General features: G+C 32.3%; 1 protein-coding gene across 1 annotated transcript in view; it reads right to left on the reverse strand.

The window, feature by feature from the left end:
* Positions 1 to 489: 489 nt before the first annotated feature.
* LOC148275519 (transmembrane protease serine 9-like) overlaps positions 490 to 22,815 on the reverse strand; it is an 82,637-nt gene continuing 60,311 nt past the window's right edge. Inside the window, exons 9-14 of the mRNA XM_088235608.1 lie at positions 13,058 to 13,193; positions 10,393 to 10,555; positions 8,667 to 8,872; positions 6,912 to 7,117; positions 5,072 to 5,129; positions 490 to 883 (exon numbers count right to left, since the gene is read on the reverse strand). Of these exons, the coding sequence (XP_088091734.1) occupies positions 762 to 883; positions 5,072 to 5,129; positions 6,912 to 7,117; positions 8,667 to 8,872; positions 10,393 to 10,555; positions 13,058 to 13,193 (891 nt within the window). The 3' untranslated portion in view covers positions 490 to 761. The remainder of the gene's footprint in view (positions 884 to 5,071; positions 5,130 to 6,911; positions 7,118 to 8,666; positions 8,873 to 10,392; positions 10,556 to 13,057; positions 13,194 to 22,815) is intronic.

The following is a 22,815-nucleotide window of genomic DNA, read 5'->3' on the forward strand; positions in this document are numbered from 1 at the left end:
ACATTCAATCCAAATAATCTTCACATTCGTTTGAAAATGCCCTAATAAGGCGAAACAATTGTCACGAAGTTTTTATTTTTATATGTTTATATTTGTAAAAATAAAATAAAGTTTTCAGTAGACTCAAATCAGTGTTTGATTTCTAATTATAAGTCTATAAAATACTGACGAGTAAAAAAAAAAGGAATATATTTTTAAATATTGCATTTTTTTACTTTAAAACACGCGATGATATTTATTTGTATTTTTATTTCTTATACTTTCTTAAATAATGTAATGGACATTGGTAATGTAAAAAGAGACTATTAATTAATCTTCATAAAAGTCCCATTTTACATTACAAATTGAGGACGATTTTTTCAAAACACGACAATAGCTTGAATAAATAAATTTTCAGGAGTGGGTTTTTTTGTGATTCGCGTAAAATCGAGAAAAAATCTTTGTTTGAAAAAACTACACCTACTTACCTGGAAGTAATCTAATTGCGAGTTTTTCATTTTCTTTTTTATTTCATTAGCACCTGGGGCGAATATTGTGTGTTAAAAAAACGTTTACACATTTAAAATAGCAAGGTTTATCTATAAAAGTTACTTTTCAATCCAACGAAGTTAAAAAAACTAGTTTATTAAAGGCATGAACTAAAAATAACGACATTAATTTACAATATTGTAGAGTCCATAAATTATTCGAATGAAACTGAGTTTTATCTCGTTCGATAGCTTAAATAATATTACGAATACAATGTCCTCCAGGGTTTAATGTCACTCATTACAGAAACAGCTGTCTCTCGTGTTTTCCTTGATCCAGGGGATATATCTTGTAATTCTGGAATACACGCCCGGATAACCCTTCCGTGCACATCCGTTACCCCAAGAAACGATACCTGAAAAATAAAATGTAATAAAGAGGATCAAGTTAATCATGAGAACTCCTAAATTCATATCGATCAAAAAAAATGTCAATAAATTAAGATAACATAATTTGACAAATAAAATCGTATTTGATTGCCAATACATTGTACAATTAATAAGTTTTCATTGGTCACAAAGACGTTTAAGGCAACAAATGTTATACCAGAAAAAAAACTGCTAACGTCAATGAGGAATTCCACTGTTTTCTTATTTATTTTTTTTCTATTAGCGTACTTTTTAACTGAGAAAAAATTTTTTTTTTTTGTGCGTTATTTACAAAGATATGATTTTTTAAAGTTACATTTATCAAATACCGCGCCAAATGACTGTAATCAGTGTGTCAGTTTTCAGTAGTGACGTCGTGAAACGGTGTGCGTTCTTACTTTTACTGACCGCGGTAAGTTGTATTTCTCCAGCCAATAACAAAACTGACAAGAATCTATGGAATCTTGATTATATAACTTCATTTAGTTGATCATAATTTGCTCATTTCTATGCTATGGTTGTTTTTACAAACGTTAGATCTGGCAACGCTGTTGAAATGTCAAAACTTTTCAATCACAAATTATTTTTTTTTTTTTTCTATGGTATAAACGTTCCTTACAAGATGCGGGGGCTTTAAAGCGGAAACCGGAAATACTACACGTAGATATAAGGAGTGACGTCATTATTTACGATTTCAAAATGAATACTATTTTAAACATTTTTTATTTATTTTTGCGTGCGTTTTTGAGATATTTTATCCTACTCGAAAATTTTTTAATATTCATGTGCACATGAAAAATTTTAAAAAAATTAATTCCGGGTTGGGCTGGAATTCCTCATTGGGAAGTTCATTGGTTTTTTATATTTTTTTTATTTGTTAATAGGCAGTCAAACGAAGCTATAAAAGTTTTCTTTGGAGAGTTGTACTGATTGGTGGCTTGTTATAGTTTTCATAAAATTTATAAACATGTAGGTAATTCAAATACATTTTTATTTTCAATCATCGTCACATCATATATTTTACATCTGTTTATTACACATTAAAACAATATTGAAATCCATATAATTGTTTTAACTTTATACTAAGGTTATTTTAATTTAAACCCTTTTATTCCCGTAATTATTTAAAATCGTGATTTACAATCCCTGCTTGCACTTGGATAAAACATAGAAATTTATTAAATCTCGCACCAGTCTGACGATGTCAGTCATGACAAAACACGATAACTGGTAAAAAATATAAATAAATGTGGAATTAAATTAAATGCGTATTTTTATCATTATAATAAAAAAGCAGTTCCACCTAGAAATGTCGGTTGAAAAACTCAATCTATTAAATACAGAAGATTCCATTTTTTTTATAAATATATTATTTTTTGATCAAACGTTTAAATTTATAAAATATTTCATTGATTCAATAATTTATATTAAAATCTCTCTGAGGCAAATTAGCAAAGAAGAATAAAAAAAAATTAGCAAAGAAGAATAAAAAAAAAAGTTTTTAAAGTTAATAATGTAAATTAAATTTTGAACACCTTACAGTCCTCCTTAGAACAGGTTTCTCTTGTGAGGAGGACAATCATTATTTTTATTTTTTTCATATTTCAATATTATAAAATAATATATACATTTTGATTTGCAGACTCACGGATTAAAGGTCTGAGGCTCGAACCTCATTTTACCACATTCCTCCTTATAACAACAGTGGGTTATTAATTTATAGGATAGCATAACCCATGAGGCGAAACATATGGGCGAAGGTGTATATATTTTTTTTTAAATTCTGTAATGTCCTGCCGGTAAAACAACTTTGTGACTACAAATTGATTGTAGATCACTTTGTTGATCCGGAATATATAAAAAACGAGTTTCCGACACTCACAACACTAGATTAAAAACTAAGGGCTCCCTGTTTGTTCCCCGAATTACAAATTACTTCGGAGAGCGAACATTAAATTGCGTTATTCCAAGATTGTTCAATGATCTCCCACAAACCATCATTAACATGAAAGATCTTCAAATGAAAAAAAAAAAGAACTGAAGAAATATCTTCTAGATACTTTATAGTGCCTGTTTATAAATAAATTTGTAAAATATAAATAAAATAAATGTAATTTAAACCTGTTATAAAAAATAATGTGTCCCACCAAAGTCTTTAGACTTAGTGGGAAACAAATTCTTATATGTATTTTTTAATTATTAAATAAACGCTGCTCTGCAGCACTGAAACTGAATTTAATGTGTTGAAAACTGCCCCCAAAATTAAAAAATTTCGACAAAATCATTAGACGGCAAATTTGTAAAATAAAATATTCGTTTTCATTTATTTATACTATTACAGTAGTCTCGATTATCCGACCGAAACCGGCCGCGGCAACTATGAGCGAAAAGGTCGGATAACACGGAAAATAATAAAAATGACTTTGAAAATGTGTCTTGGGCAATCCACTCATTCACGTCCTCTTCTGTTGCGTCTGCGCAACCCGGCACTTGTTGTAACAATGGAAGTAGGCTGGTGTTGTCCGGTTCGATCGCCTTCTGTACATTTTCACCACCCGGAGATTTTTAATTTTTTTGGAACAAAACTTTCCAAGATTTAGAAATGGTGTTCACTCCAACACTCTCCCATGATTGGGCCACGTCTTTCAAATGAAGATGACGCAATTTGTTCTCGATGTCTTCTTCCTGGTCTATAGCGTCAACTAAAGAAGAAAGCAGCGATAATTTCTCTCCATTGTATCTAAGGTCCCCTGATACATAGGTTGAGAAAAGGAAGTCACATTTGGAGGCAAAAACATGGCCTTTATTTCCTTATCTTTAACTTTGTCCTCGTCAGGATGGCACGTAGCATTATCAAGAAGCAATATTGCTTTCTGTGGCAAGTTTTTGGATTCCAAAAACTGTTCCGGTAGTTTGGATAACTCGGAAGGTTGGATAACCGAAGGTCGGATAACGGAGACTCTACTGTATTACTCATCTATAGAAATGTTAACTATGCATGTTTCTATAAACTATGTACATAATGTATAATTTATAAAAGTCTGTGGATAATAATGGATTCTGCGAAATGCATATTTATTACTTTAAAGTTTCTACTATTCGGGTTTTACAATGCGCACTCAACCAGGAGTACAGTAAGAAACGATTTGGTGATTCCAATAGCACGTACAGCGGTATTCCAAAAATCATTTCTATATAACGGACCTAAACTATACAACCTGATACCATCATTTTGGAAATCTGATAAACCATCAGTATTGAAAAGAAATTTAAAAATTAGGTTGACAGACATTGGAAGTAAGGAATCGGAGAATTTATTGAAGATAGTAATCTAAATATTATGCTATCCCATTGAATCATATATAAATTTATTGTATTTTCGCATGTGCATATATATTGTGTATGAATGTGTGTATATATATGTATATGTATGTATATGTGTGTATATATGTATGTATGTGTATATGTGTGTATGAAGTATGTGTACTTTATATTTATATATTTAATTGTATTTTTACATTTAATGTAAACTGTAATTTTTTTTTTCTTTTCTTCTCTTTTGGGCTATAGCTGTTTTTTTTATTTCTTCAATATTGTTTTTATTTATAGGAAACATATTCGAAAACCATATTTGCCGCAACAAATCGGTTTCTTAGAACAGGCCCATATAGGAACCGATTGCAACATTAGGCGTATTAATATTTCAGGCTTGCCGACCCTTCATATACTGAGCCTACTCCTAGTACAAGCAGAATTTGCCAGAGTGTTTTTTGTGCCATTTTTGTAACATTGTATGTATAAACTAATAAATGAATAAAAAAAAAAAAATAAAAAAATGCCATTCAGTATTTAATATTTTCCTCAGTAAAATTTACCAGAAAATTATAATCAAACTTTAGTGGTTAATTGGTGTATAAGAAATAAATGAAAAAAACAGATATTTTATTATGCTACGGGATAACAAAAGTTCATAACTATCACAAATATTCACCCTACAAATCGTTAGTATGATGAATAAACGTTTAAGTTTGCTTTTCTTAACTGCAAAATAAATTAAAAATATAATATGACATTTTACATCAATATATGCTATTACGTAAATAAATATGATATTTATTATAATATTTCTATAATGAAAAACGAAAAAAATTTCAGATTAAAAACTATATTCGTACCTATAATTTCATATTTATGATCCGCTCTCTCTGCGGCCAATGGTCCCCCGCTATCTCCCTGGAAGTTTATCAAGAAACACAAATATAAGTCATTTTAAATAGTGTTATTATTCAGATTTTTACAGTTTTATTTTAGATATTGAAACAGACAATTAAAAAGTAAAAACATAACACTTATTACACTTATAACCCAAATAAAGGTGCAAATAAATTTCCTGATAAAAAACAACAAGATGGAAAGAGAATGTAGTATTAAAGTGTTAAGCCGTGGAGTGTGTCATATGAGGGGGTTAAATGCAAAACCGCCACTGTGCATTATCACTGTTTTTAGGAATACAAAAATACTATTTCTTTTAAGTTCTGTTGCTTATATTTTAATTTTCCTCTTTTGTATATTTTTTACCTTCTTTACTGTTTTGCAAACAGATTATATAATACTATGCTTTACTATAAACGCCAATTTTCGGCAATGAACTGAACTGAACTGTCAATATCTACGTAAAAATAGATCCATATTATCCGCAGAAGCCGTATATATAATATCGCGTCTTTTGAGTGTGTAAAACAGTGCATGAGATTGCAATCTGGTATATTTAATGGGAACGAACAAACTGATCTGTTTCAGTATATTTGGATTATAATATATACTTCCAGCGCTGCTATTCTGAACTCTCTCGTGCCCGTAGAAGACACTTTTATCTCGCGTATTTCGTATGTAAACTCACGAGATAAAAACTTTTTCTACGGCCGCGAGAGCGTTTAGAATAGCAGCACATAAATAAGCTTATAGAAATGTTTCCCAAGAAAAATTTGACAACGAGATTTGACGGTGTTGTAATCCAGCATCTCTGCTAGAAATAACGATATTGTTAACATATTAACACAGAGATAAAGAACATTTAAGATAAAGAAATATGGAAGTCTAGGCATCTACGGGGCTTATGACCTGTCATTGACTGGTTTTAGTTACCACTTTACACACTTTGAAACATTCACTTGTTTTTCATCTCTGTTGTATTATGTTAATATAAACAGCTCCCCGGGGAGTTGAATCCACACCTTGTCTACAAAAATTTGAACAAATTCAAAACATTGTTATTAAATACCCCTGGTCTATGAAGAAGTATATAAATTGAAAAAATAAAATTTTCAGGCGTTGCCTAGTATGTAGGTGAAATAATTCAATGAGATGAATCTCACCCGCATAATTAAAGGTTTCAGCTCTTTAACTTCACAAACATCAACAGATGAAAGAATTGAGGGAATATAGATGTTCATATATGGGCAGAATGGTGAATGTTATACAGTGTGTAAAGTGGCCACTCAAACCTTGGATTCTATATTACCTTCTCTGAAATGATCATGTCTTTTGTAATATATTAATATTAACAGCTCCCCAGGAAGTTAAATCCAGTCCTTGTGTACAAAAATTAGGACAAACTCAAAATTTGTTGAACGATATTGTTGTTTTTATTATTTATTTGTACATGAATGTGTACATATAAGCATACATTTATGTGTATGTATGTATGCGCATATATAATTATAGTATATCATAGGTACTAACTACTGTAACTAAAACATTTTTAAAAAAATAACAAATATCGATTTTTTCATCTCTGAAAATACTCGTATGCTGCTTCCTCGTATTTTTTTATTCTGTTTCTGAGACAATTCATATCTTCTAACTTGACAAAATGCCGACCCCTGAACTAAAACATTCAAAAACGACCTTAAAATTTCTTAACTCAAAGATCATTTTGTAAAGGGTGCCACATCTGTACAGAGTCATAAAAAAATCTACTTGTTTGTCGAATTATATTTTTGAAAATGTTTTTACTTGGCAAGAGTCCTTTTGTCCTTTTTCCGGATACCCGGCGCACATCATGTTGTCGGAGATCATCTTGGCGTTGTAGCTGGTGTTGCGACACGCTTCGTTACTGATCACGGGTAACTCCACCTCCTGGAGGGTACAGGAAGGCTTCCCGTCTTCCTTGAGGGTGCCCCATCCCGTCACCGTACCGACTGTCCCCACATACTTTTTTTCTAGAAAATAACACATCAAAGTTACTTATTAATTTCATTTTACTATAGGTACAATAAAAAAAGTTCATTTTTCTTTCTCATCTCAAATAAAAAAAAAAATAGTGTTTTAACACCTTGAATATTTATTTAAATAGCTATTTTTTAAATAATACTTTTATTTAAAAAAATAAAATTTGATTATCTTTTTATATTTCGTTTCTTAAAAAGTACTACATTTAAAATTGTACTAAATATACAGTTTTAGATATTTGTGTTATTTAAAAAGTGAAATCCCTGCAAAGTAATTATATTCGAGTTGGCTTTAAAGAAGTTTTTTTTTAAGTGTACGTATATTGTTTGGAAATGTTAATGACTGATGGCTGACCACGGCCTCGTGATGCAGTGGTCAGCGCGTTTGCCTACCATGCAAGTGGCATCGGGTTCGATTTCTGACATGGTTGACATGAAATATTTATTTAAAGAGGTGTTTTTACACTAGAATATTTCATGGTCTCTGGACTGAAGTACCTAAAGCGTAAGACTGATCATCTTATCTTCATGTAACAAAAATGATCAAGACACACTGCGATTGGTGTACCAATACAGTGCCCTATGCACATTAGGTGCGGAAAGGGAATGATGATGATATATTTTAATAACAATTAGATATAAGTTAATATTAGGACATTCATATATTATGTTTGTACTATTTTAAGATAAAATAAATAAATAAATTACAAAAAAATACTACGTTTGGATTCATAAATTACAACAGGGATGGAGAACATTTTAGAGAAGGGAATATAGAAGTCTAGACATTTACAGGGCTTATGAGTCATTGGCTGGTTTCAGTGGCTACTTTACGCATTGTGTAACATTCACATCTTTTTCATTCTTCCACATGTTGATTTTACTGATGTTAAAGAGCTGAAACCTTTTTTGTTGTGAAGAGATTCATCTGATTGAATTATTTCACACACTAGGCAACGCCTGAAAATAATAATTCATTTTTTCAACTTTTTCTTGGACCAGTTGGTTTTATTACAATATTTTCAGTTTGCCCAAATGTTTGTGGACAAAAAACTGGATTTCACTCCCGAGAGGAGAGGTTTCTCTGAGAAAAAGTTGTCCAGGTTTCGGGTTTAACATAAATAATTCCCTGGGAAAACCTGGTACAAACGTTTTGCTGAGACCTCTCCTTATTGTTTGACCAGAAGTGTGTCAGTGCCTCTTTTAGGTAAAGTTGCCTCACATCCAGTACCTTCATGGACTGGAACAACTGTTCTGATGGATATGTTGGAAGAAGCTGGAATATAATTCCAAGGAATAATTTCTGCGAAATTGTTTGAGGCTTTAAAACGAATACCGCATAACCTCCCCAGCCAGCTATTCCATAAGTGATATTCCATGATAGCAAAACGATATAGATACGCCAATGGTAAATATTTATAGTGTGCAAAGAAAACACTGCTTTGGTGCCATAATTCAGAAAACACATATGGTAATACCTTTGTAGTCTCTCAGAGTACTTTGATTTTGATAAACTCAAAATATTAATTGCTTTGCTTACTTTGGTCCTTGGGAAGGCATAGCGGGTGTATGTTGGCGCTAATGGGCACCCTCTCGTTGAGCCGTAGTAAAGCGATGTCATTGTCAAAGTTGCTAAAACTGAAGTCGTGGGTGATGGCTCGTATGACGAACCTAGATTCGTACATCTTGCTTTCGTCACACCTGTCCAGCTCTCCGAATGTAGCGCGAATCATGAAGAACATAAACCTAAAAAAAACAATGTTTTTTTAAAAGCGATTTAAAAAACAATTTGAATGTTAGTCGGGACCTAATTGAACAAATAAATGCCTCTTTCTATGGAAAATTTTATCATCATCATAATTTTCCTATCAGAACACGATAGTGCACGGGGTACTGGTTTAGTACCCTCTCCAATTGAACCGTACCTGTGCCGCGATTATGAACGCTATCTTCATCTTTACATATCGAGAAGGCACACTTAACTCCTGTACTATCTCTGTCTACCTCGGTATGTTCTACCAACTTTTCATCTCGACATCATATGATCGAATCCAACTAATGAATGACCCCGAAAATTTCATCCGCGCTCCTTACTTCATCAAAATTTAATAATAGTTTTCTTTTATATTTTAAATAGGCTTCTGTGATAAAAAATGCCCAATCTGTCTTATGCTTCAAGAAAATACAGTTCTGTTTGTGAAATATAAACATTACAAATGGCTTATATCGGGTAAACATATAGAAAAAGGTATCGAATGAAGATATGTTTACCTAGATCTATAGTGGTTAACGCGTTTGCTTGGCATGCTTGGGTTCTTCGAAATTTCGCTTTAAGGGGTGGTTTAACGGTGAAATACTGACTTGGGTCTGAAGTGTGAGATTGATTTGAATGATAGCTGAGATAAACTATTATTTAATATTGTATCGGGACAAATATGTACAATACATTTTATAATGTATCTTTAATACTTTATACAAAATCTGTAATAACATGTGTATTTTATCGAGTAAAGACTCTCTAGCTTTCTCTTAATACAAACAAAAAACCAATTGAAATCTGCATTTTATTAAAAAAGAAGTAAACGTGGTTAAAAAAATGGAAAAATATAGTAAAAACATTTAAAAAACATTTTTTTTTTTTTTTTTTTTCTTTATTTGGATAAGCAACAGCTATATTATCTTATATATAAAACAAAACAAATTATAAATAAGCCAATTACAGGTTTTCATTAGTAGCATCACAGTAAGTTAAAAAATATTCTTGAATATAAAATGAACAATCTAATGTAAATCAAAAAGAAAAGAAAAAAACACCACGGATTATTTCAAAAGCAAACGCCGCTCGTCATTATGATCATTCGCAAGTAATTTTTTATTACATTTAAATTATTGAAAGTTCGCCATAAATATGAATTATGCCTATAATTAGATGAAAAAAGAGAAATATGAAGAAGAAGGTTATTCCTTAGTACTTTGGTAGGAACATTAATAGAGAGTTTTCACTGTAGTTCAGATCAGTCATTAAAAAAACATAATGTAATACCATGTGTAATATCGAGTAAAGACTTTCTCTCTGTCCCTAATAAAAAAAAAAGATAATTTAAATCTGTAGTTTTGGAAACATAGAAAAAAAATCGAAAAATATACTAAAAAACTCGTAAAAGACATAGTAAAAAACTTGTAAAAGAAATAGTAAAAAACATAATTAAAAACATGGTATATTAAAAACACATAGTCAACAGTAATGAGGGTTGTAAAAAGCTTACCCTTTGACACAATGAGCCGCCGTGATAACGTAGCGATCGCTGATAAGAGCCCCTCCGCAGTAGAACTTCTTGAAATACGACAGTTTGGCCATCCACGGGAACTCTTGAGGTGCAGCTGCCTGCCCCCCCACTACACGACCAGGATCGTTTCTCTCTCCACAAACTGATAATAAAATAAAGAGTTAAACTATGACGAGAGCCATGTACATTTAACAAAATGCGCTTTGTGTACCTAGATATCTCAGCTTTAGGGTAGACTGGGTACGGTTGCGCCAGGGTACGGTTGTGACAGTCGTCGTATTAGTGAATCTATTAGTGGGAAGGGTTCGAGGGGAGTGAAGAACGGCGTGCCCGTCTGAACGTTTTCCGCAACGTTGCGTCAGCCATCGCGCGACACTCTGCAGACGCCTACATTACTTTTTGCAGTAAAAAGTCAGTATTTTTATTCGATTTCTTTTAATAATTCTTTTTACGTGTGTACAGATAGAGTAATAAGTGTATTTCCTTGTTTTAAGTTTAACATTAATAGTAAAATAGCAGTAATTACTTTGTATGTAAAGTATTTAGTATTGTCATGGCGGTTGTTTTTATGCAAAAGAGTGCATTGGGCACTGTCACAACCACCCTTGGGGTGTGGTTGGTTGTAATTTTTTTTTTTTTCTAATTTGCTCCTATGAGTTAACAACTATTTGTATTTAGGGACCAAATTTTAGTATTTATACGTAGACAAATGTACACTTTACTATGTAAAACTTTTTTCTTGTATTTAGGGACCAAATTTTAGTATTTATACGTAGACAAATGTACACTTTACTATGTAAAACTTTTTTCTTGTATTTAGGGACCAAATTTTAGTATTTATACGTAGACAAATGTACACTTTACTATGTAAAACTTTTTTCTTGTATTTAGGGACCAAATTTTAGTATTTATACGTAGACAAATGTACACTTTACCATATAAAACTTTTTTCTTTCAGCTGATTTGCATACAAAAAAAGTATGAGCGATCAAATAAAAATTGTCACAACCGTACCCACTCTACCTTACTTGATAAAAACTAATTTGTAGTTGTTTTTCCAACGCATTAATCCCAACAGTACATATTTGTAAATTTATTTATTAAAAAATATTGTGGTCTACATTACTTCAGACTGTGAATTTAGAATAACACAACGAATTAAAAATTAATTAACAGAAAGCAAAAAGCTACTAAACTCCCGATATTTACAGAAAAACAAGTCCAAATTGTATTAAAAATGACGACGGACTTTAAAAATATTAATACCATCGAAACTCTTTACTGTTCACTAGTTCAACCCCATCTAGAATATGCTTCTAAAATTTGGTCTCAATTTTATATTGATATTGACCATATTGAGTCTTGAAGGAACCGTTTTTTAAGAAAAGTGACATGGTTGCTCTGATTGTAAAGGAGTAATTATTCCTATTTTGAAAGAGAGCAAACTGCCAATCTGTCTTCATTGGAGAAACGTAGAACTGAGATGAACTTTATATGCATTTTCAAAACACTTAAAGTGAAAAGTTATATTCCATCTCTTTTGCAAACAATTTCTTTTCATGTTCCCAACTGTGTCACAAGAAGTCAAAATCTACCGTTTATCAATTAATCTTCTAAGGGCAATGTTTGTTTTTATGCCCCAATTTCCAGGATGTGTCGATTCGTCACACAACTTTAAATTCTTTGGGATAGATCTTCCGGATTATCGTTGTTCTCTTCGCCATTATCACGGTGTGGGATGAAGATGGATTGGCATGGGTTAGCTCAAAGTCTTATATGTTGATCGTGTTTTTGAATATATTATAGACAATTATTTTATTGCCCTCTTTTGTTTTTGCTACATAGTATTGCGTTCGTTTTGTTCAGTTTCTTGTACATATGCTTCTTCATATAACTGTTGTTATTAGCTTAGGTTGTATATAAATAATAAATTTATAAATGAGAAGCTGTGTTCTGCAAAATTATTATATTCTTTGAGATAATATTAAAATACACCCCTTTTAAATGGTTCACGATTAATTGAATTGTTGTGTTGTTAATATTATTTCAGTATAACTCTATTTATTCACAATCCATCCATTCAGTTTGCCAAATATCCGGATCGTTATATGGAAATAAAAAATAAAAGAGATGTCATAATATTTTGTAATTATGTCATACATAGATATTTTTAAAAGCAATTGACTTTGCTGGACAAGTTGAAGTTTGTTTTTAATGTGATTCCAATTAGCTGTTATTTCAAAAGCAATAAAAAATAAATTAGGCGGCCTCCGTGGTGTAGCGGTCAAGACGCTTGACTCACGTACGGAAGGTTCCGGGTTTAATTCCCGGTGAGAACGCGATAATTGAAAAATGTGATTTTCTCAAGCCTGGGTGTTCTGTGATGTTTTCACCACTGTAATTGGGCCCCCTGGCCTGTTGTGGTGTAAAAAAAAGTGACTTTAGAGTTTATTTTCGCATGTAACATTGCCGGTAATTAAATGGTCAATCTGATTATACAGATTTATTCATATATATCCAGAAAACGTCTGGTACTTATTTATCCGGATAATAAGACTTTGACTGTAATTCTAACTTAAAATTTTTGTTGACATGATAAAACATGTAGGTGGGAATATTTCAGTCTATTTTATTTCATTCATACCACAAGAGCAGGCTGCAGGAGGGGAGTCATGTAATGGCGGTCTATTTCCCCAAAAGCCTCCAACTTGTTTAAGGGGTTGTTTGGTCTGTATTCCTCCACCAAACAATCCAAATCCTTTTGAAAACGGCTTTTCCTCCTGAAAAAAAATAATATTTTGAGACAATTTTATTTTAAGTTATAACACCAGCGACATTTTTAATTAAACTACCGAGGAACATTTATTAATAATTAGAAAAACAGATTTTATAAATAATCAGAGAAATTACGTATTAATATTTAAAGCAGTAATTTTGTCGTCAATCATTTTACTCTCTCTGCAATCCGTGACCCATGTCTGAGGATGGTGATTACGCCTGACTCCAGTCATGGCTCGTCTGCGGACAGACTCCCTTTATCTGGAACGGTCTTGTGCTCTTCTATAGGCATTCGTCGGTGATGATTCTGATAATTCAGTGCCTAGGCCGCTCCATCTTGTCAGTTGGTGTCCACGCGACTTTGTCCCTTCGACACTTCCCAGGAGAATAGTTTTGTCCAAACTATCAGAGTTCCCCCTGGAAATATGTCCAAAGACTGCAGGATTCTTTTCTCGCACATGAATGTCAGTTTTTCTTCTATGTCCGGTTCCGCAGCATTCGCCGCCAACACCACATTTAAAAAGCTTCGATTTTTTTCTTTTCGGTTCTCTCAGTGTCCAACACTCCTCACCGTACATGAACACTGAGAAAACCAAGGCCTTCATAATTTGTTTTTTTGGTGTTAATAGTTTTACTACGATTCTTCCAAATCTTCACCAGCTGACTCATAGGACTTTTGACAATACCAACACGCTGCCGTATTTCACCTTCACACCCACCACCATCGCTAATGACAGAACCTAAATAAATTAAATTGTTGACTCTTTCTAAGTTAGGCACTAAGGATAACGGTGCTACAAGCTCGATCAATGATTATAGGCTTAGGTTTTTTCATATTCATTGCGAGTCCCAGGTCTGAACTAGCAGCATGTATTCGTCAATCAGTTCTTTCATTTTGGATTTTACTAAACGTTTAACTAAATATTATAAAATATTTGTATATTACCACTTCCCCATGTCTACCGGTTTCGAGACGTACCCATCTTTTCGTATACACCTTTCACTATACACCTTCACCATAGTTGTTAAACCAACACGATATGCATTTCAATAAGCACATGCACCGATTAGGACAAACATGCACTGATTAGACCATGAAAATATTCTTTGTTACACTTATATGTTTATAAATTTGTATAAACCCCTTTAAGTTTGAGTTACACTTCGACTGGTTTCGAAGTTACTACCTCATCGTCAGGAATCAAACTAACTTATAATTACACACGTTGCTATTTATATCATAAAGTATTGTATGCAAGAGACAGAAATTAGAAATTAGTAAAGTCATTAATCAAAAACTTCAAATTATAAATGATCAATTAAATTTGACTTCGAATCCTCTTTCAAAAATATTCCCGTAATGATAAAATTTATCTTCTTTCTCTCTCTTTCTTTCATTATTCTGTCTCTTTCATACAATATTTTATAATATAAATAGCAACGCGTGTAATTATAAGTTAGTTAATTTCTTGACGATGAGGTAGTAACCTCGAAACCGGTCGAAGTGTAACTCAATATTAATGTGGTTTATGCAAATGTATAAACGTATAAGTGTAAAATGTCATACCACAAAGTGAAAAATGTTTTTGATAACAATAATATGTTCAAAGAGAAATAGTTGAAAAAAGGGGAGGGGATGGTGTTTGGACTAATTCTGAACCTAATCTATACTTACCTACCCGTCTTTCCTATTTCCTAGCGCATTTCATATGCCGGAATACACATTATATTATCAGTACGAATCTAACATCAAACAAGTGAAGTGCTCAACTAATATTTCCTCAAGCTAGCTGTGCCTTTTCCACCGCCAGCTCTATACAAGCTGTGCCAGCGTCTCACGACCACCAGCTTCATCTGCCAGGTTCCAGCACTCATCACGCCTCATCATCAGCAGGTTAGTGGAGTTGCGCAACCTTCCTTCACCAACAATACAGTCCGCTTACTAAATTTTCCGCCTCCTAGGACGAGATATTCTTAACACCTCGTCCACTCTTCATTAGATGGTTTTTTATTACGTGATTATGTACAAATAATTCATAACATTTAGAGAAATTACTGATTGATTGACGGTGGGAACCAAAACCTTGTTTTTATTAAATATCAACAACTAAACGCATCGCTTAAAAAAGTGTGTATAAAATTAAAGTACTATTTACACGTACCGGAAGTTCTTATACATAAAACCTTCTCTAAAAGTAAACAAATTGAAATTAAATATATCAAAAACAAAATATATGAATTTTGGAAAAAAAATAATACCCCAGGGTTACAATATTCATATTGATAATTTGAATATAAATTCTGTGGACCAAATAAAGTATCTCTGGATCTACTTGGATAGATAAATAAATTTCGAAAAACATATTCAACAAAAAAAAAGTCATTTATGGGAAGATTACGAAATGTAATAGATATAAAAAGTAGCATTCTTATATATAAAACAATAATATGTCCACACATAAATTACTGTTCTTCCATTCTTTTTTTATGTAATGAAGGAGAAATTCAAAATATACAAGTTCTTCAAAATAAGGCGATGAGGATTATAATCAAAATAAATATCTATTCTTTTGTAGAAATAATGCACAAAGAAATTGGCTTGCTCACAGTAAAGCAACAAATTAAATATAATGTAGCAATTTGTATACATAAAATAATTTATGGGATGAATAAAATAAAAACAATAATAAAATTTAACCAACAATGTCATACACATGAAACAAGGGGTAAAAAAAAGATAAGATTACCAATGAAGAAAAGAACAGAACTTCAAAACTCATTGTACAAGGGATTGAAGCTGAAGAAATAAAGAAAATAAAAAAAAAAAATTTTTTTTTAATTAATTTGAAAAAATATGTTATTGAGAAATCTTGATTAAAATAATGTAATTTTAAAAGTTAAAAATAAAGCATAAATAAAGCATAAATAAATAATAAATAAAACAATAGTATTCTTATAATGTCTTTCAGCTACACCCTGTCGAACGCCTTAGCCAAAACATATATATGCAAGTGTATTGTATTTTATTGTCTTTTCCTTTATCTGTATTAGAAAATTAATAAAATATTATAATCAAGAAAAATATTTATTCAAGTGTCCCAGCGTGTTCTATTAAAAATAATTTATTCGTTGATAAGTAACATTTTTCGTATTTTTTTTGCCAATTACAACGTTAAATCCGTGTTTTTCTATTAGGTCGTTTAGCGTATAACGCGTTTGTCATTTCACTTTTTTATTGATGTTTTATATTATAAAAGTGGTATGAAATAAAAATAACAACCTGATGAGCGTTTTTTGTTTGCCCAAAGAAATTGTGTACATAAACATTAATGTGTTAATTCATATTTAAACAGAGACCTGTGTCGCTCTCCTTACCACTTACTACTTGTAAAATCAGTTAAACAACTCGATAGTTTGTTTAACCTATTCAAATATTTGGATTTATAAACACTCAGATTATTGATGCTTCATGCTTATAGCTTTCAGTTTTATTTTGTTTGATACTTTTGGTAAAAAAATATAGTTTGTATGATACAACCACATTTACCATAAAGCCATTTTCTCGTAGGGGTCATGAAATCCTTTTCAAATCCTCTTCTAAAAATCTTGCTGGTGTAATTCATAATATGGGTGTTCACTTCTTTTAATTGATTGGTGGTCACATACATAATTCTAAATATTTTATTTATTTAGTTTATTTCTCCTTGATCTAAGGTGTTTTCTCATAGAAGCAGTATTCCTAAAGGGACAATATTGTAAGGTCTTTGTAAAGTACTAACAAAATGAGTAAAACCCTCTCTAGTAGCATATTTAATTAAAAAATTTAGCCAAATAGAAAACTTCTTGATAAAAATTTTTTTGTCCTCAATCCTCTGGTATTTTGATAATAAATGTTTAAAGATGCGAATTGTGTCTTTTTTCCAAATGAAGAAAACAAAAGGACACAACAAAAAAAAATACATATTATAAGTCAATAATGACGTATTTTCCTTCATTATTGTTTTTAAAAATCAATAATTCATAGCTTTTTCACCGTTCACTACGTGAACAGAAATCATCCTTCTGAGGATGAATTGCCTATAATTTTTTTTTTTTTTTTAAAAATGTATTCAAGATGACTTGGAGGCATTTTCTGTAATGCTCTCAATACCGTTATTATTTATAAATAAATTTAATTAAGTTTAAAATAGTGTTTTTACACTAGAATACGAGTATTTCATTGTCATTAGACTGGTACCTGACGCGTCAGACTGATCATCTTACCTTTGCGTCACAAAAAAATATCAAGATACGCCACAATTGGTGTACCGGTGCAGTGCCCTATGCACCATTAGGTGCGTAAAGGGAATGATGATGATGACGGTGAAATAAAGTTGAATCGGGTTGTGCTCCCGTGGCTAGTGTTGCGGACTCAAGGATCGATGTCTGAGGTTCGAACCCCACTTTACCCCAACTTGATTTCCATTTTCTAAGAGTGAGTTATTTACAAATCATTGAAAATGACTCCCGAAATTGGAAAAATTGAGTAAATTAAAAGAACGCTAATATTTATTTTTCCTTAAAAAAAAAAAAATAGTAATCTTCTTTCTCTCTCCTTCTTTCATTATTTTGTTCATTTCTTACAATATTTTATAAAATGTATAGGAATGCAAGTTATTATTAGTGTGAGTTCTAATGATGACGTCCCATAATTAGAAAAATCCAGAAACTGCATACGCGTATCATACTGTATCGTAATAAACTACTCACAAATGAGTAGTTTTACGTTTTGGCCATTAGGTACTCTGAAGACATCACTTAGTACGTAAATGCCGATTTAAATTCAAATTCAACTATGCCGTGTTGCTTCGTTTGCAAGTGTCAAAGTACTGCTGGGATAAAATCGCATTGCATATGTAAAAAGTGAATTCACAATAAGTTTTATTTAAGAATTCGATTATTTTACCATCTATCAGATTGTTAAATAAAAGTAAGTGGACATTCTGTGAGAATTGTCAGGGTAGTCGAATTTTTTACCCGGCTTTCTATTAATAAGCCTTAGTATAATATTAAACTGTATTAAGTTACTTATTTACTTAATGATTTTTTTTTACGTTTGCCTTATAAAAGTACCTGTTTTAAAAAAAATTCAATCAGTAAAATATTTTTTGTTGTAAAATACAACATAGCATAACACAAAATTATCTTTTTTTTGAGTATATTGTTCACGGTCTGGAAACATTACGGAGTCACTTCACGCATGCGCGCAAGTGGGATGTCGGGTAGAGGGGGGACATTTGGACAGAGTACGATGTATACAACTTAGTTTTTTGTACGTTCTGCTTTATTTTAATTCTTTGAGTGAGGTAGTAACCTCTAAACCGGTCGATGTAGGTATAACCAAAAAGTGATTTTACACAAATTTATAAATAAATATGTGTAAAATGTCATACAACAAACAGGAAATTGTTTTCAATATTAAAAATGTAAAAAAGATAGACCTCTTCCTTACAATGAACACACAAAATTATTGAATATTTTCTCAGATCTCTTGTCCGCCTTTTAACAACTCGCCCGCATGATAGCTGCATATGATTTCACTGTTACGCGCACAAACATTGGTCTCATTTCTCTTTAGAAATCAATAAATATTACAATGGAATACTACTTAAGTACTTCCTTCTACACCAGGACACGTGTAAACACCTCCTCAGCACGTGACCATTTTATACGAGAATATATTCATAATGTTTCCATGTCAAAAGAATTGACAAACAATGTAAGTTTAATAAAGAATACCGTTCTGTATATTTTAATAGAACCAAAAGCATGGATGAATGTTTTTGACTCGATAGTTCTAAGAAGATCCTGAAAGGGACATCGAATGGAGGTAAGTCCGCCTCATAGTAGAGCGAATGGAATCTTGGCTATAGTTCTTAAGGTTCTTGGGTTATCCCCGATCACTAGACTACGCAGTTTTTATCAGGTAATGGTAAATTTAATAAAAAAATGTTTGTTTTTAATATTGTTGTCTCCCCTTCGTGCTGCTGCGGATATCCTAACCAATCTTCTGAACACATCCTTAATGGTCTTGTCCCTTCTTCCTTCTCTATGATTACCAAATGGAGCTTCTCGCTACTATTCGCGGCCCTGTATTAGGTCCTGTCGGATATACAAATCTGGTGGCTTCCAAAAAGAATTTCAAGGCTTTTAAAAAGTTTTGTAATCATTTCGGCAAATTGATCATGTCCAATGAATTTAATCCCAGTCGATGATGGATTCACTTCCCTCTCTTCTTAATCCAATGAAGTACATATTATGTACTTCTGGATTACTTTTTATCAGCACAAAGACGCTAAGGCTACCAGATTTCAGATATCTCATTCGGACAGCTTTTCTCGTTTGACAACGAGCAAATTTTCCTTGTATGTGGGCACCGCCAAGAAGACTTATGTCCTCAGAAGCGGTGTGCGGTATGTGGTGGGCAAGCTGTAGCTTCATCTTTTTTATAAAAAAATATGACATTAAAATATCTTAATGATTCGAGTTTATAATATTTGAGGATCGGGTTTTTCTTAAAGGTGATCAGAAGTGAAAATTTTTTCATGTTCCATCACGATGGATTTATGACCCATCTTTACCGCCTTAAGCTCTCGGAAATCAATTGATGTCCATATGATGACGAGGCACTCAAAAATGTCTCTCATTTGTTGATGCATTGTCCCTTTATTAATTTACAGTGCATGGAGCTAGAAGTGCGATGTGGATGTCTAAATGAAGACCGGGAGATATCGCAACCGGGATAAGTCATGATGACTCATTACACGAGGTAATATCATATATGGTTGAAATAGTAAATGTGATCGTCGAAATAAATAAAAATTGGGCGCAAAATGCCGAACACTGCTTAAATGAAACGGAAGGTCGGTTGATGTCTGTCAATACCCCGGCTTCTCCTGAATGAGTTTTCTGTGATGTTATCTTCAGTAAGCAAATGCGGCCTCGTGGTGTAATGGTCAGCGCGTTTGCCTACCATGCAAGAGGTCTCGGGTTCAATTTTCGACATGGTTGATATGAAATATTTATGTAAAAGGGTGTTTTTACACTAGAATATTTCATAATCTCTGGACTGGTATCTGAAGCATAAAACTTATCACCTTCATGTCACAAAAATGAAAGAGATGTGCTGCGATTGGTGCACCGATCCAGTGTCCTATGCACCATCAAGTGTGAAAGGGGAATGATGAAGCAAATGCGGGGAAGTTTCTTAACAAGGCTTTAGCTAATCTGTCAGTTAGAGCAGTAAGAAAGAGCTATTGCAGAAAATATAAGTCTTGTACACAATGTCAATTCCTTTAAATATTTAGGGACTGAAACGACTAATGATAACAATTATAGTACCGAGATTAGAGCACGGCTATCGGAAGCAAACATATGTTATTATGGCTTGTTTAAACATCTGGGATCCAAATTGCTCACTAGAAAAACTAAGACCATTATTTACAAAACTCTCCTCAGACCGGTCATTGCATATGGTGGGTTATGACCAAAAGTGATGAAAATATAGTATGAGTATTCAAAAGAAAAATATTAAGGAAGATATTTGGTGCTGTCAACCAAAACGGAGTGTGGAGGAGACGGTTTAATCATAATTGAGGCACTGTTTGACGAACCCAATATTGCACAATTCATCAAAATAAGAAGATTACCATGGTTGGGCCATGTGCACAGAATGAATGATAAGCGTACCACAAAAAATATTATTTATACCACTCCGGAAGGCAGACAAAGCAAAGGCAGGCCAAAATTAAAATTGCTGGAAAATGTAGAAAGTGACATTAGAGCGATTGGCCTGACGAACTGGAGAAGAGCCGCGGGGTGCAGGGACGAATGGAGACAAATTCTGGAGAAGGCCAGGGCCCACAAGGGCTGTAGTGCCACTGATGATAATGTCCACAATAAGCAATGGAAAAAATGAGCACCTTGTAATTAAGAAAAAGGTCCTGGAATCAACTTCTGGAAAGGTGGAGGTAAAATATTGGTGTCAAAGGTTGTACTTCATTGCAAGGTTAATTTATTTACGATGTGTAGCAATAATAGATTCTACAAGTGTATAAAAAGTTTTTGCTACTATTCGTGTAATTGCAATTAGTCGTGAGGAAGAATAACAATATCCGACATAAGCTCTATTTATAATTTGCCAAACACACTGTGAAAGGGGCCATGAGAGAAGCTGAGTCAAATTCAATTAAAATCGCGAATTATGAAATCGAAATTTAAAAATAAAGGTACTTGATTGTTGATAAAGGAAAAATGATTTTTAGAGGAGTAAAACCGAAAATAAGACCCTTCGGTGTTGAAAAGATTTTTAAGTATTTAAAAAGAGTACTTTTACTGAAAGATTTCATTGCTTTTGGACTGGTAGTTGAATCGCAAGACTGACAACCGAACCTTTCATGTAAAAAATATGATCAAAATACGGTGAAATTGGAGTGCAATAAGTGATCTATGCACCACGGTATGCACATATGAAAATCATTCAAACTTAATCCAGCCCATGACAGATCATAAGCTCTGAAAATGCTTTTAATTTGAAATTCTTAATAGCTTCATCCTTTTCATAAAATATATGACATTGAAATATTTTAGTGATTCGTGTTTATAATATTTGATGATCGGGCTTTTCTTAAAGGCGATCAGAAGTGCATAATTTTTCATGTAAAGAGATTAGGTTTTCCCAATGATTCGTATTGTATTAACCAGCACCTCTCAAATTAACGTTATTTCATTTTTTTTATATTTACTTTAAACTATTCTGTATACTACTTTCGAATCGTTAAATGTGTGTATCAAAATATGTCTCGATAAATTAAATTTATTGACACTGCCTTCAAGGCGTACTTCTAAGTCTAGAGAAAGGCTAACGAATACAAGCCACCACTTTTGACCAATCCGCTTTCTCGTTTATTAATTATTTGAATCATTATCAATTAAGCGGATTTTTTGCCACAAGTTATTTACTTTTATGTTATTTTCTTTTTAATTAAAATTGACTAAAAACGTACAAACAACGTATTAGCCTCCGTTCATGCATCATCATTCTCACTAATTTGTCGTTAGATAGTTTTTTTCAAAAAAATCAAAACATGAGAAAAATTCTAGTAAACATGGACACAATACGAGAATATCAGAACAATCATATATAACATTTTAAAACGAGACAAGAACAGTTGAGACTAACAAACCAGGGACTGAAATTATACAATTTACCACCAGACTAAACAAAACAAAAGACACAGACAACCTTCTCAAAAGATGTTTGAAATATTTTCATTAACAATACAATATAAATTTAAAAAAAAAAATATATTTTGCTAAATGAATGTAGTCCGTCAGGGTTTATAAGTAAATAAATTTCTAATTAAAGAAATAAACAAAATATTCATCCCTAATTTCAAAATTTTATATGGAGTGCTAATGAAACTTTGAAGAAAATTATAAATTAGATTACCTTCAGGCCTAATTATAAGGTGAACATTTTTAAAACAATGATTATTCACGCCATTTGACGCGAATCACAAAAAACCCTTTCTTGAAAAATTGCGTTTCTACGAAAGTCGAGATTCGAAAAATGGTCCTCAATTG

This window comes from Micrasema longulum, unplaced genomic scaffold, assembly GCF_059751315.1.
Source record: "Micrasema longulum isolate JH-2025_06_02 unplaced genomic scaffold, ASM5975131v1 h1tg001408l, whole genome shotgun sequence".
NCBI lineage: Eukaryota > Metazoa > Arthropoda > Insecta > Trichoptera > Brachycentridae > Micrasema > Micrasema longulum.